Here is an 18,288-nt window from a genome sequence, read left to right as displayed (position 1 = left end):
ATGGCCGGCGGGATACATTTTTATGATATGCACGAAATGCTCCTGGAGAACGCAAAGACGCGCCGGACTCGGGAGACGGATCATGCTACTGCTAGCTCACAACAACATGCAGCTATCCGGAGACTGGCGAACAAGACAGGTATTGCATGCAGCAGGCGAGTGCGTGAGTAATTATTCAGGACACTTACTGACCGTCGAAGAGCTATTGTCGCTCGGAAATTGGAAGTCATAAGAACGAGGATACGTGTAAATTGCACATCTCCTATACTCATTTTACCGCCGCAGGGATGGAAGCTCCATCATTTCGACCATATGATCAAAGTTTTCCTTCGGTAATCACAATCAAAACAAACCTCAATCGGTGCTGATCTAAGCTTTAACTCCTTCTTCCTACAAGCTACGGAATCATAAATGCTTAAACATCGACGAAGCCGGACAAGGAGATGACGTAACGGAGATAAAAGCTCACACGGAAACTTTAATGCGGTGCACTATGGAGTGGCATCTCATGCGACAATTATCGTATTCGCAGAGGGGGGATGTGGAAGTCTCCAGAATATTCTGGCCTGTAGGAGACACTCCTTGAGCATCTGTTAGAAGAGCAGCTCGAGGTCCATGTGATGCCCAGCACTGAAGAATCGAGGCCCTCTGCTCCACCACAGATGGAGGCCCACGTCGGTTATTTTTAGGCCGCTCCCAATAGTTCGGAATCTCTTAGTGGCGCAAGAAATCTCTGTTTCCATCGAAGGGAAGACGTCTGCAATCTTCATCGCTCGAACCCGTTCCCGTATGCTGTTGGCGGGGGTCGGTCTTTGCGAGGTGGTGAGCTGTTACACGGCGTCTGGCCCGCCCCCGATATATACACGCACACACCCGTCGTTGAAATCGATGTTACGAGTTGCATGCCTATCATAAATGGAAAAGCAGCCAAGAGAAACTTTGCATCATGCAGCAGGGATCAAACAGAGATACATGGTGTAGCAGCCGTAGAGTGTGTGTCGATAGATGGACAAAATTGTTCGACAGAGCTTCTTGCATGCCCCTTGTTCCTTCGTATGAGGTGGGTGGCGCTTCAAGCGAAGAGAAAAAGCAGATAACTGCTCACATAACGCGCTGGTATCGTAGAAGAAGGCATACGCCAACGCAGGGACTAATGCAGCGTCAAAAGCGCGTATCCCGCAGCGCATGTGATATATAACAGTGCATGTACAGTTCAAGTACATATATATAATCGTTGATATCATGCTAGTGTCCATATCTACTACCTACTACATGATAATAATACTGGCAAGCCGAAAACGATTTCTTCGCCCCCATTTCCCCAAGCCCCTACGGTTTTCTTCCCCTTCAACGCGGGCCGTTGTTTTTGACGCCACGAAGATTAAGGGCAGCCTAGAGGCTTATCGAGCTTTTGATTAACCTGGCGGAGATACCCGGTTCGCCACAGAGGTCTGAAGGATGGTTGCAACCGGCGGCGCCATGGCCCTCTGCTCAACCGGCTGTTCGCGGCTGGCTTACAATCTATTCGATGCGGGCTAATATGGGGGGTTGGAGGAGGGGTCACTTGAATCTTGTCGCAGCTCCGCCAAGATCTTGCAACAGATGTGTTTGCGGCAGTGATTGGCAATGTCATGGCTGAACAAGCTTTTACGCTACGACTTAATTTCTCCTATCATGTTATTCCGGAATGCGGGGGGAGAAAACGTGAGGAGAAGGTGGCATTTTGGTTTCTTTCTGAAACGAAAGGCAATAAATATCGTTGCTATGTAACAATTCGGCGGCGATATCTCTCTTCGTAAAGCAAGACGTATTGCATCATATACCTAGTTGCTCCTTTTCTGGTCATATGCAGGATCAGCCTACAGAGGCCAACAGCATCTGATAGCCTACATATATGGTGTAAATCAGATACCGTTTGCATAGGTAACCCACTGTAGAACTTGACCCCATCTTTTCATGGCCTAAACAGGACTAGCATGGAAGGACGACGCTTGGTTTCACAGAAGCTCAAACGAAACCGCTAGCCAATGGACTCGCTGTGTGCTAGTGAGCCATAGTAGCAGAGCTATGCAGTTAGCAGCTTCAGCTCAATCCTTCGCGTCAATGTTGCCAGGCAGACGTGGCGCGGTACTAGTCAGCGGGACAACCTTTGTGTCCATCATTGCATGCGCTGACAGCTATCGTGATGCTGCCGGCTGGTTGAATGACGGCTATATCTCATCAAAGGCGGCCTGCGAAACACCAAAAAAAGAACATACGCGCATGCATGCATGATATCTTATCATATCTTATCTACCTACCTATGTATGTGGATAGCACGATCGAGAGATACATACATCCAGACAGAGACTCCAAACTTTTCACATTGCTATTTTTGACGGTCTCGCATCGCCTCGCATCGCATCGCATCCAAGCCAACACTTGCACAGCTTGTTAAAGATACCCAAGGCAGCTTGACATCTCTTTCACATCGTCTCGTTCCCAATGGCTCCTTGCCTTGCCAAAAACCACGCCCAGCGATTGGAATCATTCAGATAGTCAACGTGCGACAGCCGCGCATAGTAGGGGACACACACATACACGCACACGCACACGCACACGCACACGCACATACGACGGAGAGAGCCGATATCAGTCGTCATGGTCGGAGTTCCGCGCAGCAGCGGCTGTCAGCTCTGCAGGAAGAGACGAGTCAAGTGTGACGAGGCCAGGCCAGAGTGCGGAAACTGTCGCAAGTATGGCGCCCAATGTCCCGGATATGAGCGAGCCATGAAGTTCGTGTCTGGGAAACATGCGATCCGAAGTAAAGGTTCTCGACCGTCGCCAACAAGCCGCGATAGCAGCGTCGGTGCTGGTGCCGGTGCCGGCGCTGGCGCTGCCGTGGTAGGAAGTTCGCCGTCCACCGCTTCGACCTCGACTTCATCCGTTGGCGCCACGACACCCACGAGCGATGCTAGCACTGCTGCGGTGTCCCTGATGGCCTCGCCTCAGCCCAATCGAGCCCTGTTTGTTGGTACGCTGATGGAGATGGCCCAGACCAGGCTGGCCTCGAAGGATGTGTCTACTTTCCTGGGCTTCTTCTGCCGGCTGAGGTTTGAAGAGCTGGGGACGGTGGCCGCCTTGGATGGCGCTATTTGCTCACTTGCCCTGCATCTGATGGGTAAAGAGCTGGCAGATGATAACCTCGTTGCTCGGAGTAGGACTGTTTATGGATGGTCTCTGGGTGCTCTTCAGGCGGCCTTGAGGCATCCTGTAAAATGGAAGTCATCTGAGACCTTCTCTTCTGCCGTCATGCTGTGTTTCTTTGAGGTAAGTAAGAGATATTGCGGAGAGAGAGTTCATATATGATGAGAGAAAGCATTAAGCTTCAATCCAACTTCTCTAAAAAGTGTCTACCCGAGCCTTGGCTGACAGGATAAAATCAAAGCTGTTTGCGGGTACGACTGCTCCAGACACCTGGTTGCGGCACGCCCAAGGAATCGCTACGCTGATGGAGCAACGTGGTCCTGCAGCTCATACGCAGGGCAACGACGCCGCCATACTGTTTACTTTCCGAGGCATCCTGGTAAGCATCCTCTCCCGCTTTACCTACTCAGTTTGTTTTTCTCCTTTGCTTTGGTGCTATTGGTGTTTTGGTTGTGGAGGCTTTTCCTCTCTTGAGCACCAATTTGTTCTGTTCCTGCGTCTTCCGAGCCACTACCCTCGAACAATCGAGCTCCGGCTGCCGCGGAGTCCTCGAGCTGAGGGACGGCATGCAGCTGCCACCAAACTAGGGGGGAATTGCTCACACTCCGATACCCTGCATAGAATTTGCAAAAGCTGACATCCTTTTCCGCTCTCTCCCTGTTCCAGATCATGAGCTCGCTGTTCTTCCCGACTAGCAGCAAATGCTTCCTAGCCCGTCCAGAATGGAGAGGAGCGCTCTGTGGCGACACACGACGGTTTTTGAATCCGGATGCACCAGAGTTCTCGATGCAAGTAACTAATTCGTTTTTCCTATGTCTGGCAGAGATGCCAGAGGTAATGTGGTGGGGTTATCCCGTCCGCGAGGCTCTTATGGCTGGCAGGCAAGTTAGTCCACGGCGTATAAAGCAAGTTGCCGAACTCGCAGCTAAAACGCGCGAGCGGTTTGTCGAGTGGTATGAGGATTTCAAGAAAATTGGTGTCGAGCTGAAGGAAATTCCGTCGCAGGACCCGAATTCGCCGTACCAGGTGATCCTGGAACATCCGATAGGATGGCTTGGGTCGATGTACATGGGATATTGGGCCAGCATGTTAATTCTGCAAGACCTGCTGGTTAGATGCCAGTGGCCGGTGGACTACCAAGAGTCCCAAAAGGAGCTCGTGCATAACATCCTGCGCTCCATCGAGTCGGTAGGAAGAGGCACCATGGGGCCTTTCCGCCTTGGCTACTCGTTAAGAATAGTGTATGAGTTTGCCAATGCGGAAGCACAGCGGTGGATTATCACGCTGCTGGACCAGTTCTCCAAGAGATATGCGGCCACGAGTAAGGATACCTATCCGAGCCCGCGTGTGGACGCGCAAGGATACTCGTGAGACCTGAGAGACGGTGAGCAATGGGGATAGAATGTTCTTTGGCTTTTTGTTATTCTTTCTACTGAGCAGGGAGACCTTGGGTTGCAATGCGAAGTACGAGGTACATATTACTACTGCTAGTCAGAGCCCACTGTGTCTGGTTCGAGAGAGGAAAGGGGTGTGGAGGGGATGCCCTAGAGTGTTTTGGGTATCAATTTTCATATGTTTCTTTGTATGATGCAGGTACGTACGTGTTATAGAGCATATTGAGAGATGCCCGGGTTCACCGATAATACATGGAGGTCAGCATGGCCGAATGATAGATCAATATGATAAAACAGCATTTCATTTTTATTTTTTAATCTTTTTTATGATTTCCATTGGATATGGGGGGAAAAAAAGTCACGCCTCACTGTGCTACGATCATCTTATGACAGGGACACCAAAGGCCACGTACGAATCTGGTGATCAAGTTAGTTGCCGAAAGATAAACTTTGCTATAATTGGCGATGAGGGTGTGAAACTCGTAAGCAGCCACGTCGATGATCCCGTATGGTTTCGTTAAAAAAAAAAAAAAAAAAAAAGGAGGTGGCATTATTATAGTAGTTATCTAAGATATAAATAGCAAGCCACAAATAAGACGTGTCTTTTTATTTTATCACATTCCCCCATTTGCGCCAAGTATTATGATGATAGTTGCAGTAACAATAGTAACGCTCGTAACAGTAATAGTCGTATCATTAAGCCATATCGTACTCCGCATAACGTACTAGGTGTTGCACCGATCCAGCCAGCACTGTAAGTCGTGATAATAATAGAAAAGGTAGAAGGGGTAAAAAAAGAAAGGGTGGAAGAAGAAAAAAAAGTAAAAGTATATATAGGTTAGGCTGGCGCGCACTGGTCATTTTCACATGAAAAGTGCCCCGCCGGCTTTGAAGGTTCAGCTGTCTGTCGGCCTCTTCTTCTTCCTTCCAAGGAGAGCACGGGCAAGGCTCGATAGTGAGGGTCCTCCAAAGAGCAGCTGGTCGGTATGGCGGCCACAGGTCGTGTGGACGTTGACGGTGGGCGAGGACTTGATGAATCCAAATGATGTCCTGCGCTGGGGCGAGGTGATTGATACAGGGTTTGTAGAGCTCGTGCCTACTCTCTGTTTTTTGGTGGCTCTGGTTAGAAGCTGCTCGCATTCGCAATCATAATGGCTGCATGTGCTAAAACTGCGTACCTTTGTTGGGGAGAATAACGGCGAGTCAAAGGAATCAGGAGAGTGTTCGGAGGCGCCCATGCCGCTGAAGGAAGTGTCCAGCTCCAGCGAGGGAGGATAAGCTCTGGATGAGCGAGTCATAGCGAATGTCGGTTTGGTATTATTCTCGTTATTCGATACAAGAGGTACGTCTAGTGTGTTCTATTGTAGGCCCGAGGTTTGTCCAGCGCGAGAGAAGGCTTGCTTCTTGATAGCTTGTCGTCGTAATAAAAAGATAGGACTGACCCGTGCCGTCAAGGCAGCTGAGGTTCTGCACGCCGGGTGCGTAGGAAAAGGGAGAACGTGAGAGCAGAGTCGACGTGTAGTCAAGACATCGATTGCTACGCAGGGGAAAACTACGTGATGGGAAAAGAGAGAGAAGGAGAAAATGGGTCGGCGGGAAAATTAAATACCAAGAGCCTTTACGGGGTGCGACGAGGGAGTGACCTAGTTCGTGTTTATTTTATTTTTTTAATATTATTATTATCCTTTGTTAGGGATGGATGCATAACTGACGGCCTCGATGTGGCGGCTGACCGAATCCGTGTCAGGCCGCAGATGCAGACGGCCAAGACTATCTGTAGTGCGACTACCAGGGCGGCATTCCAGTCGCGTGGAGGGCCATCAGGAGCCCAGGTTGTCGGTAAAGCACGCAGACTGCCTGTACGCCTGGGCCAATCACGCCTGTTTCGGCTGGCCATCGCTGAGGAGGCTAGCCTGAAGTCGGCGAGCAGCAGATAAGGCAGCAGGGACGCATCCCCGGGGCCAGGCCTGTGACGGGAGCCAGCAGAGTCAGTCGCAAAAGGGTCTCGCTCTCGGCCGGCCTCAATTGGAGGCGTTGGTTGCCCGGCTGGCGTCATGGCGGGGGCCACTTGGCTTGACGCTCGAACCTGATGCCTTTATTGCTAGTGTCGATCGGTCCTTTGAATGACGACAGGGCATCTATGTATAAACAGGTAAGTGGAAGTACTCGCATGTGGTTCCACAGAGAGTGAGCAGTCGGTATCTGGTGATGAAGCTTGGACGGGCTCTTCCCAACGTAACGAGCCCCTTTGTTCTTGTTTGCTGGGATCCAGGGCTCCAATAGTTGCCGTACCATGGAAGACAACATAGCAAGACATACTCTCGAGCTTCTACTAAGCCGGTATACGAGTAGCACCTGTTGTGAGTTAGTATTGCTAGTTGTAGTGGGACGGATATACTAGTGTTATGTCCAGACGGGCCCTTCCGGCAGCCTAGCCAACGCTACCGAGCAATGGTAGCAGTATTCATCGTATTTCAAGCGAGCAGCAAACTCTATGCTCTGTCCAGCTCCGTAACGCGGGACGGCTGTCGGCCAAGCACTCGGTAGCCAAGTTCTGGCGTGTCAGCTCGGGGGCCAAAAGTAGCGGTTAGTGTGGCCTAGAACATCGAGCGATGGAATGGGCCAGGTAGTCGACGGGGACGACGCCAAGGCGCCCCTTTTCCTACCACTCTGGTCGTAGCATGGGCTGCTGCTGGAGTAGTGATAGCGGTCATGGTGGCATGAGCTGAGCCTTGGGCGAGCCAATGACTTTCAGGCAACGCTTCTTGGTCGCTGAGAATGCAGTCATACTGGACCAAAATATGAGTCACGCCTTAGGAAGAGAAAGGGAAAAGAAAGACATTTTCCACTTTTCCTATGCAGCAAGCGAACCAGCCTGTGTTGCCTGTCATCAGAACCTTGAATGTGATGCAGGGGAGAGGATCAGAAAACAGGCTCAGATGCTGCAAATCCAGGACTGGCTGCAAGTTAGCTCATTTCAAGCGTGAGAAGTCCTACAGGCACAGGACAGGAACATGCAGGTAGTAATGCTGGACTCTGTCTGCAGCTGCTAACCTGCCTAATTCTAGTAGTCTAGTAGGTACCTACAAATGTGTCCTCTACCAGGGCTTTTCAGCGCTGTAGGAGACGCCGTCACCTACCCTGGAGCCGCTCAGGAGGACATGCAGAATCAGGCACCAAGGCATCAACTGTTGAGTTCCACGATGGGCGCCTGGCCACATGACTTTTAGACGTGGGGTCCAGATGGCCAGTAGTGGCGGCGGTGGTAGCAGTTCTTCATCAGCCCTACGGCAAGCCTAGAATGCTTGAGCCGCATCAGGGCATCAGTGCCAGGGACAGATCTGAAGAATCTGGGGAAGCTGGAAATTAAAGTGTCAAAAACGCGATGCGAACGTGGACGACGCGGCAGCACCTTGATGGACATGGTCTCGGGCATCGTCTGTTTGCTGGTCGGCGACGTTGCCAAAATGCTGCTGGCGGTACGCCTGTGCAAGGAAAACGTCGTGTTTAACAATTGAATCACTCTTCATTCACGTTGTAAAGGTAATCTCAACCGCGTAAATGGGCTCTTTGACGCCATATTGACAGCTTATTTGAAGCCCTGGTTGCACATCGTCATTCATGGGCCGCTTTTTGTGGCCTGGATATTAATAGCGGGCCCCTGGATTGGAGAAGTTGGATCCCTAGAATAGGTGCCGGAAGGGCAGAGAGAAAAAAAGCTCGGGCCACTCTCGGCTTGGCTCGCGCCGCAGTGGCTGCACGTGAGGAGGCAACCTCCAGTTTTCCTCAGCGCTAACACTGCTGCTAGCTCTCGCGACGCGCGAAGTCTCGTCGTCCAGCTCGATTTGCGACCATCGCTGCATTTCTGTCTTGCCAGCCCGGAGCCCCATCTCGGTGCATCTTATCAACGCGACATCTTTTGAGTGCAGAATCCGGTCAAATTTGCGGTGCGAATCTTCCTTGGCCAGCTGTCGACGCCGGGTTTTGTCTAGAGTGGGTGTGTCATTGCGCGATTCCATGCACGCTTTAGATTACGAGCGTGCGGTGCTGTCCATGGCCTAGGCAAGTCTTTCAAGCTGTCAAGACATGAATGGGCTGGACTATGTTGCCAATGCAGCCCAGAATGAAATTGACCATCAGCTAATACTTGATATTTTGAGTTGTAGACCCGAATAATACCCATCCGAACATACGCAGTCTATTTGTCGTTGCCTGTCATTTAATTGTTCTAAATACCACCGAATAAAATCTACAGAGTGCGATAAAATGGTTAGCAGCAAGAGGAAGAGAAACTTTTTGGAGGATTTCGACCCTAATAAATCCGACCCCGAGGACGAAAACTTCGATCCGACAGAGGCAAAGCCGAGTCGAAGCTCCAAGAAAACCCGCCAATCCAAAGGTGCCAAATCGGGCCAAAAACGGACCAACCGCTACCGTGGCTCTGACATTGATGAAGATGAAGACGAGCTCTCCGATAGTGACGAAGACTCGTTTGTCGAAGCGACTGAGGAGTCGGAGGATGAAGATGCCCCTAGGAATGCCGCTGGGCGAAAAGCTAGAAAGGTAGCAGTCAAACAGCAAAACTACAAAGAAAGCAGCGAAGAGGATGATGATTTGGAAGAAAAAGAGGAAGATGAGGAGCTTAATGAGCTCGATGATATTCCTCTCAAGCCTGGCAAGCCTACCAAGTCTGAGTCTGAACCGAGGAGGCTGGTCAAGCTCAAGGTCCCTGGTCCAGCGTTAGCCCAGACACGCCGGACCAGGGCAAACACTGAAGATGCGGAAGACTTCATGGAGCTATCTACTTCTGGTCGACACGCTATCCTATCTCGAAACTCGCGAAGCAAGAGCCCCGAAGGAGTCACACGGAGTGGCAGGGCTACTCGTGGCATGAAGGGCGTCAAGACGGCCCCTGAGCCAATCCAAGAGGCCTCTAATGAAGGCAGCAGCAGCTTCCGAAATGTAAACGATGCTAATGCTCCCGATGAGCTCTCGCAAAGTTCACCGGCTAAAAGGAAACATGAAGAGATTGATTCTGACATGCCAGATGCTGCTAAGGAATTTGACGAGGGCCAGGAAGGAGAAGAGGCCCCTGTCGATGAGATCGCTGCCACAAAACTGGATGAGGCCGAAGACGACGACGATGACGACGATGACATACCTACTACTCGGAGGACAAGGAGTACTCGCGCTGCTGCTTCCACAGAAAATGCTGTTGAGACTACCGAGGCCGTCGATGCTGAGGCCGAGGCGGCAGCTACACCGGAAGCTGGTGGTATCCGCCGGTCCGGCCGGCTGACGAGGGGCACCAAAAAATCTACTCAAGAACCTAGCAGTGACTTTGAGCCAGGTGATGACTCCGATGACGCTGAAGTTTCTGATAAGGAACGGAAAGGGAAGGACGATGCCATGGAGAGTCCAACTCCTCGTGGAAGACAGACCCGATCGAGAGGCCGCACCTCACGCCGTAGAAATTCTTCCGCTGACGACGAGCCCGATTTCGACATGGACGAACTCAATGAAGAAGCTCGGGAGCTGAGACGGTCAGCAAGGCCACATCGCAAGGCTCGAACAGAATCTCCCATTGTGTACCAAGGGAGCTCCCGTCGACCGCGGCCTCGGGTCAACTATTATATGCCCCCCTTAACAGCTGCCAACATTGAAGATGAAGCAGAGGATCCGGCTCCTACGCCTGCTCGCAATCGCCGTAGAGGTGGCGCCAGCGCTGGCTGGGATAGGAATCTAAACACTACATACGGCCCCTTTGGTGGCGGCGGCGAAGTCGGATCGTTGCTGGCCGGCCCATGGGGTACTGGTGCCACTGGTGGTGTGGATTCCGATAGTAGTGATGATGAGATGATGCATCGCTCCAATGCTGCCGGAAATGTAGGCATGACACCGACATCTGCTGCTCCAGCTGGCGGCCTTGTATCTGGCGGCCAGGGCCTGGGCGTTGACGGTGTCGGGGCCACTCCTAACGTTGGCAAGATCAAAGACCGCAAGGCACTGGCGGATGCCGATCCTCTGGGCGTGGATCTGAATGTGGATTTCAGCAAGGTTGGTGGTTTGCAAGGCCATATTGATCAGCTAAAAGAGATGGTTCAGCTTCCTTTGCTGTATCCTGAGCTCTTTACGAGATTCCATGTTACGCCGCCTCGCGGAGTGCTGTTCCACGGCCCACCGGGAACTGGCAAAACGCTGCTTGCTCGTGCTCTTGCCAACTCTGTCGGCTCTGGCGGTAAAAAGATATCCTTTTACATGCGCAAAGGTGCTGATGCGCTCAGCAAGTGGGTTGGCGAGGCTGAAAAACAGCTTCGTTTGCTTTTCGAAGAGGCGAGAAAAACCCAGCCTAGCATCATCTTTTTTGATGAGATTGATGGATTGGCGCCGGTTAGATCGAGCAAACAAGAACAGATTCACGCCTCCATCGTCTCGACGCTGTTGGCTCTGATGGATGGCATGGATGGACGTGGACAGGTCATCGTCATTGGCGCCACCAATCGGCCAGACAACATTGACCCTGCCCTTCGACGACCGGGCCGATTTGACAGAGAGTTTTACTTTCCCTTGCCTGACATTGAAGGGCGTCGGTCCATCCTCAATATTCACACGCAAGACTGGGGCCTGTCGAATGATTTCATGCAGTCGCTGGCAGAGAGCACAAAGGGCTATGGCGGTGCTGACCTGAGAGCCCTCTGCACCGAGGCTTCTCTCAATGCTATCCAGCGAACCTACCCACAGATCTACTCATCCAAAGAGAAGCTGCTTGTTGATCCGGCCAGGATTTCGGTTCATGCTTCTGATTTCATGATTTCTATCAAGAAGATGATACCTTCGTCGGAGCGATCTGCGACATCTGGAGCACGCCCACTCCCAGCCTCTATTAAGCCTCTGCTGCGTGATCAGTTTGACGAAGCTAAGCGAGCGCTTGATCGGCTGCTGCCCCGAAAAAAGAAGACGACTGCATTGGAAGAAGCCATGTACGAGCAATACGAGGATAAGGATCATGGTTTTGGCCGCGAGGCCCTGAGCCAAGAGTTCGAACGCTCTCGAGTCTTCCGGCCCAGATTCCTTATCTCAGGTGCTCATGGTATGGGCCAAGGCTACATTTCATCTGCAATTCTCCATTACTTTGAGGGACTCCACGTTCAAAACTTTGATCTCCCCAGCTTGCTCAGTGACGTTCGAGTAAGTGATTGATTCCTCCCCGGCCATCCTCGACACCAAATTCTCGTCGAATGATTAACCCCACACAAAATACTACAATTGCTAACTGATTTAATAGCCGATGGAGCAAGTGATTGTTGGCCTTTTCACCGAAGTGAGGCGCCATAAACCAAGTGTCATCTACATACCAAACATCGACACCTGGTACGCGGCGCTGACTGGGACGATGGCACTCGTTACCTTTCGCATGATGTTGAAATCCATCCCTCCGACAGATCCTATACTCCTCTTTGCTACCGCGGATTGCGAGAAGAAGCATCTCCCAAGGGAATTGATTCAGGACTTTTTTGGCTACTCTAGTAAAAACCAGATGGAGATTCAAAGGCCTGAAAAGGTAAGATGAGACGCAGTGCTACGAATAGTGTGATCGAGAGACGCTAACAACAAAGCAGGCTAATCGCATGGAATATTTTGCGAGAACTCTGGATTACGTGAAGCTGAATCCTCACGAGTTTCCGGACCTGGAGAACCGCAAGAAGAGAGTTCTCGAGGAGCTCCCGGTGGCACCTCAAGCGCCTCCCAAACCGCCCACCAAAGAAGAGATGAAGGCCCAGAAGAAGAGGGACCACCAACTCCTCAATGCTCTGAAAATTCAGCTACAGCCCATTATGGATCAGATCAACCGTAGATATAAGAAGTTCCGACAGCCAGTCATTCAACAAAACCAGATTGACTATCTGTTCCTGGAGGCGGACCCGAACTATGTACGGCCGGATCTAGCGGAGGGGGAGAACAGACCTTTTGAGATTGCCAAGGACAAGTATGGCAATGAAGTGCTAATGCACCTTGAATCCGGAAAGTACTATTACAATCTCGAAACCACAACCATTGAGGAGCGTTTGTCAAACGGATTCTATGCTCGCCCCAAGGACTTTCTGTTTGATATCAAGTCTTTGGCAAGAGATGCCAAGAATATTGGTGATAAGGAGCGTACTCTCAAGGCCAATGAGTTACTTAGCAACGTCGAGGTCGATGTAGCCAGCATCGAAAACAGCACCGGCCATATTGACTGGGAAGCGCTTTACCAACGCCAGCAGCACCGAGCTAAGGAAGCAGCCGCGAAAGCGCGGAAGCGAATAGCCATGCAGTCTGTATTAGAGAGAGTTCAGTCAGATCTCGGCGGAGGCAATGACAGCGATTCCCAAGGTCCGCTTACACTCGGGGAGCCGGTACCAGGAGCTCGTACAATGGCTCGATTCCAAATACGAAGCCCCTTGTCTAATGGACATGGCGAAGCCGGCCAAGACGCGCATCAGCTGAGCAACGGCACCTCCACCTCCAACCCTATTAAAGAGGGCGATGTACATATGAGTGGGACCGATGACGATACTACGCAACTGGCATCCCAGTCCCAATCCCAACACCAGACGACGTCTCCCATGGGCCCGCCGCCAAAGTCACAGGACGTGTCTTCGAGAAACTTGGCAGGGACGCAAGTATCTCAGCGATCTGTGGTTACTACTCTACCTCCTGGCATGTCGCCTTCCGCTGTAATTAACGAAGCCTCCACAACAAAGACATCGGATCTGTCGACCCATCGCTCATCCAACTGGAGCCAGAGCCAAAATACAAATGGTAACCACGACGAAAATCGCCGTGTTGAACCTAACGAGCAGACTGATATCCCTGACACACTGCCAACCGGGCAAAACAATAGTCTCTTATCGTCTAACGAGGATATCTGGCAATCCACACAGCTTCGGGCACAGCAGCATGTCGACAGTTCTCCGCCTATGCTAACAGACCGGCCATCTCCCCGCTCACACACACATCAGAGCCCGGCGGGTTCGAAATCGGTGATTAGCTTGCCCTCACACGATGGAAGCCCGGAGGAGCAACACTCGTCATCCCGCAACTCAGGCCCGCAGGCTTCCCAGGCTTCTCAGCCGCTATCGGTGAAAGAGCAGCTAGAGAGCTTTTTGCATCGGATGACAGATAATACTTCGGGCTGCACCATTGAACAGCTCGAACAAGTTAACCGAGAGATGATGGACCAGATATGGCGAAGCCGACATGAATGGAACCGGCTGAAGGTGCTCCTGGACGTGACGTCGGTGTTTAACCAGACAGTTAGCGATATCGAAAGTACGCAGGGCGTGGGTCCGCTGAGCCAGCAGCGGGATTACATGGACGCATAGGATCAACATACCCCGGAGAGCGAGAACCTCATATCAATACCTTCGTCTCCTCGCAGTGGCAGCAGTACCAGAGCGAATAAGGACACTTGCAGCAGCAGCGGAGTGAGCGAGTATACTTCGCCGAAAGAAATTTTGTAAGATTGACTATGGATAATGGATCGGGACGGCAAAGCGATTGTTTTTTTTTTCTCTTAACCCTCTTTTTGAGGAAGTCTCTTTCTTTTCTTATACTTCCTTAGTCTTGATTTCTTTTTTTGTCCCTCACCCCCCCTTTTTTTGTGTATGAGAAAAAAGAAGTAGAAAGTACCAGAGGTGACCGGCGGACTGTTGACTGAGGAGCCGGCACTAAGCAAAAGGAGTGGCCTTATATAATGTGCCTAATGTTTTTTTTTTGGGGAGTTTGAAGGAACTGAGCATTGTTCTGTTTCTGTTTTTCCTTTTCCCTCTTTCCTGTTCTGTTTTGCGATAAGTGAAGGAGAGATTACTATGAGGAATTAGATGTATACTCTTATGGATATTATATATCAATGAACAATGATTTTGAGCTGCAATGAGGTAATGACTGGAGCCTTTCCTCGGAGCTTGATTTTGTATGATGTTGTTGATGAAGTGTATACGAGTGCGCCAATGCAAGTGTTGGTGTATTTAGATGCATATATTTATTATACAATAGTGGTAGCAGTATTTCTTTCATACTTTTCTTGGCCACGTTTAGTCTCTCAGTATTCATTATCTATTACCATTGGCCTTGCCTGTCTAAGCACATTTGGTAATTGAGAGATGCCTGAATATCCTCTCTAGGCTAATAAGTAAACGAGTGAAATCCAGGATTACAATTTAGATTTGGTACCGCTATCTACCCTCTTCCCCTCGTCGGCCTGCTCAGCAACGGTCAAGTCAGGCAGCTTCGCGGGCATAATGCGGCGCGGGTTCGAGCCCGGAATGACGCTGTACTTTGAGAAGTCGGTGACGCCGCAGTGCTCACGGAGGAAGTCCTCATCGAGGACCAGCTCGCCATTGACTTTGGCGGCGGGGGAGCGCAGGATGCCCAGGATGGCATCGGAGAAGATGGTGGGCTTGCGGAGGTCCTTTTCTTCGTCGGGGTTTTTCTTGGTGAACTGCTCGGTGGCGGCAGATTCAATGGCCTAAAGACGAGTTGGTGTTAGTCATCTTATAAAGGATCATGTAGTTGTGTTTGTTTGGTAAGAAAAGCTCGCTCACCACTGCAGGCCAGATGCTCGTAATGGCCATGTCCTTGAGGCCCTCGCGCTCAAAGTCGATGGCCAGGCCCTTTGTCAGGACGCTCATGCCGACCTTGCCCATGGCATAGGCGGTCTTGCCGCGGAAGAAGCGGCTGTAGATGGGCGGGCTGACGACGACGATGCGGCCGTGAGGGCGGAGGTGCGGCAGGGCAGCCTGGACGACGGCGTAGAGGCCCTCTGGGTTGACGCGCTGCATGAGCTGGAAGCGCTTGAGGGGGGTGTTTGCGACGGAGGCCCACCAGATGGCGCCGGAGTTGTAGACGAGGACGTCGAGGCGGCCGTATTTCTGAGAGAGAGTAGTTGAGTCTTGTGTGTCTTGTGGCCATGACTTGATATGCCTATGTTGCAATTACTTACGGCAATGGTCTGGGCAACGAGGGCATTCACGCTCTCCTCGGATCGCACGTCGACCTGGATGGGGGTGGCATCGCCGCCGGCGGAGGTGATTTCGCGGGCGACGGTGGTGACGGTTGACTCGCTGGTCTTGGGATTGGGTGTCTTATCAGTGAGCTTGGAGGGGTCTGTGATGGACTTTGCGGCCACGACGACTGGAAAGTAGATTTACACATTAGCAAAGAAAGTTTCTCTTATGAGTGTGTATCTCTCTCTCTCTCTTTAAGTATAGAGGAGAGGATCTATAGATGAATGGATGCTGGTTCACCTGCATAGCCGTTCTTGGCCAGATCGATGGCGACCTGACGGCCGATGCCGCGAGAAGCTCCCACGACGAGGGCTACGGGCTTTTGGTTGGCCATTTTTTCTTTGTTCTTGAATTATTCACGTGTAGCTAATGGAGAGGAATAAAAGGCTACAATAGAGAGGTGTTGATGGCGTTGCTGACGGTGATGACGCTGCTGAGGATGATGATGATGATATGCTTATCAAAAGTGTGATCTTAATCAATCAATTGGCTTCAGGACGTTGTCATGAATGAGAAGAAGGCAGAGAGACTCGAAGGGCCATCAGGCTTATAAGGCTGATGACTCCGGAGCTTCAACACGCCCAAGGCACATGTCATCTCCCATCGCCATCCAATTCGCCAAATCTACAGATTGCGAGTTCCAGCAGTGGTGGAAGCTGCCGAGATGTGGAGCGTGGATGGCTCCCCCGGAGCAGCAATTTCTGATTACTCAACACTGGGGATGGAAATCGATGCCTCGGCCCGCAAATATGTCGGCGCTTTTATACGCAGAATCGGCGCCTAGGAGGGCCTATAACCCCGCGAAAGACCGCAAGCTTATAGCGAGCTATGCGGGATAGGCATAGTGGCTTTTGGCGGGTTTGGAGCCGGAGGACATCCGTTGCAGCGCTAATCTTATGGATAGACAGGGAGGGATAAGGGCTGAGGGGGAGAGTGCTGTAATATTGCCGCTGGCATCTTGCAACCTAGGCACAATCGCTGCATAGACTACCTACTTTGAAGCTTATCGGCGGTATAATACATCCATGTAGGTAATATTTTAAGCCCTGTCTTTGGATGCCTATTTATTCATCCTCCTCTTGCCCTTCTCTTTTTTTTTTTTTGTTGGATTTTGTCATCATAGTTATCACGCCATCTGCGCCTAAGCTGCGGCCAATCGACACACTTTCCTGCAGCGGGCGATTGATCTCAGTGACAAAGCAATCCGGAGATAAAAAGAAAATCTGGGGTAGCCGATCCGAACGATTTTGCTGCTTGTAAGGCGGACCAGGGGCTTAAAAGCATAATTTATAGCTACTAATCATGGGCGCCAAGATTGAGTGCTTCTTGGATCTTGGTAAGTTTTGGGGCTCGATGTATCGTCTCCCATTTGGGTGGATTGTGTTTTTTTTTTTTTTTTTTCCGTGTCCCATTTCCGTTGTAGTCGAGACTGACTGAAGACGTGTGAGGAGGGCAGCATCCTATTTCAGCTACATTGCCTTCGCCGACTTGGCGCAGAATCGGGATAAGCTGGCGGCCAATGGAACAGAAGTAGAGTATGTGGTCTATTCCGTGTGGAAGAGTTCTGTTATATCAGACAAAGTACTCATCTTCCGTTGAAATCAGGATTCACCCCGTGCTGCTGGGTGGCATCAATCACTTGTCAGGTATGCCAGTCGACTATTCATGCTCATGCCACCTCCCCCTTTTCGGCTCAAGCTGACCAACCTCTTAGGCAACAAACCTCCATGGACCGTTGAGGCCAAGGCCAAGTACCTCAAGTATGACTCCCGTCGTGCGGCTGAGCGGATTGGCCTCTCCAACATCCAGAGCCCTCCCGATCTCATGGCCGTCTCTCACACCATCTCACCACTTCGCGCTCTGCACTACATCAAGGCCAATTATCCAAATGCTACTTTTCTAGCTGCTTTTGAATCTCTCTTCATGGCCTTCTGGACGCCCCCAAACGTTAACCTCATTCCGGAAGAGAATCTTCGGGCCGTGCTCCAAGGGGCAACGGAGAAGCCAGGCCAAAGCGGTAGCAAGAAGCTCTTTACCGAACAAGAGGTCGAAACGATTATGCAGTCTCGCGGTAAGATGAAGGATGTTCTCTTGGCTACTACCAAGAGAGCTGTTGATCTGGGGGCTTTTGGCGCGCCTTGGCTTTGGGTGACGAATGCAAAGGGAGAATCAGAGCCGTTTTTTGGAAGTGATCGGTGAGTTTTGTCGGCTCTTTTTTTTTTTTTTTTTTTTTTTTTTTTTTCCTTTTGAACATTAATGTGCTATGCATCCATTGAAAGAACAGAAAACAATTACACGTAACAAAGTTGAATTTTACTGACGTGTTCTTCAGATTTCACCACATTTACAAGTTTTTGGACATTCCGCATCAGGATATTGCTGTTTTAGCGCCTTCAAAGCTGTGAGAGAATGGGTTGATGGCGAGCGAACGACCGGAAGAATGATGTTTACCCAGATGTAATTTACTTAGAGTATAGGTAGTTAAGCATGTTGTGTATATCAACTCAAAACTCCAAGACGTTTTCATTCTTCAAGTGCTTGTTGATTGCAGCTCAAACTTGAGAAGGTCGAGCTCAGTAAATGTAGCTGCGCTAACCGGCAGCTAACGACTTACACCCGTTTTTCACCCACCCACTCACTCACTCACAATCAACCTCATA

The 18,288-nt window shown here is 50.8% G+C and overlaps 5 protein-coding genes across 5 annotated transcripts; 3 read left to right on the top strand and 2 right to left on the bottom strand.

The window, feature by feature from the left end:
• Positions 1-1,768: 1,768 nt before the first annotated feature.
• TrAFT101_004117 (uncharacterized protein) lies at positions 1,769-4,928 on the top strand. The gene is made up of 3 exons (XM_024898836.2): positions 1,769-3,309; positions 3,428-3,565; positions 3,853-4,928. The coding sequence occupies exons 1-3, from the start codon at positions 2,641-2,643 to the stop codon at positions 4,555-4,557; spliced, it is 1,512 nt and encodes a 503-aa protein (XP_024766111.2). The 5' UTR covers positions 1,769-2,640; the 3' UTR covers positions 4,558-4,928.
• A 548-nt stretch (positions 4,929-5,476) lies between these two features.
• On the bottom strand, positions 5,477-5,878 carry TrAFT101_004116 (uncharacterized protein; the record flags this gene model as incomplete). Its single annotated transcript, XM_024907262.2, has 2 exons — positions 5,477-5,683; positions 5,759-5,878. The coding sequence occupies 2 exons, from the start codon at positions 5,876-5,878 to the stop codon at positions 5,477-5,479; spliced, it is 327 nt and encodes a 108-aa protein (XP_024766112.2).
• Positions 5,879-8,378: 2,500 nt separating this feature from the next.
• TrAFT101_004115 (uncharacterized protein) lies at positions 8,379-14,648 on the top strand. The gene is made up of 4 exons (XM_024903105.2): positions 8,379-8,642; positions 8,747-11,768; positions 11,866-12,141; positions 12,200-14,648. The coding sequence occupies exons 2-4, from the start codon at positions 8,847-8,849 to the stop codon at positions 13,943-13,945; spliced, it is 4,944 nt and encodes a 1,647-aa protein (XP_024766113.1). The 5' UTR covers positions 8,379-8,642; positions 8,747-8,846; the 3' UTR covers positions 13,946-14,648.
• Positions 14,567-16,265, bottom strand: TrAFT101_004114 (uncharacterized protein). Its single transcript, XM_024905738.2, has 4 exons — positions 15,869-16,265; positions 15,565-15,755; positions 15,167-15,493; positions 14,567-15,090 (listed from the first exon to the last, which is right to left on the bottom strand). The coding sequence occupies exons 1-4, from the start codon at positions 15,960-15,962 to the stop codon at positions 14,776-14,778; spliced, it is 927 nt and encodes a 308-aa protein (XP_024766114.1). The 5' UTR covers positions 15,963-16,265; the 3' UTR covers positions 14,567-14,775.
• Positions 16,266-16,750: 485 nt separating this feature from the next.
• Positions 16,751-18,139, top strand: TrAFT101_004113 (uncharacterized protein). The gene is made up of 5 exons (XM_024902231.2): positions 16,751-16,964; positions 17,085-17,163; positions 17,234-17,274; positions 17,343-17,823; positions 17,961-18,139. The coding sequence occupies exons 1-5, from the start codon at positions 16,931-16,933 to the stop codon at positions 18,031-18,033; spliced, it is 708 nt and encodes a 235-aa protein (XP_024766115.2). The 5' UTR covers positions 16,751-16,930; the 3' UTR covers positions 18,034-18,139.
• The last annotated feature ends 149 nt before the right edge of the window (positions 18,140-18,288 follow it).

The sequence above is a fragment of the Trichoderma asperellum genome, chromosome 2 (assembly GCF_020647865.1).
Source record: "Trichoderma asperellum chromosome 2, complete sequence".
In the NCBI taxonomy this organism is placed as follows: Eukaryota; Fungi; Ascomycota; class Sordariomycetes; order Hypocreales; family Hypocreaceae; genus Trichoderma; species Trichoderma asperellum.
Note: the sequence above shows the minus strand (reverse complement) of the source record. Positions and strands in the feature narration are given on the sequence as shown.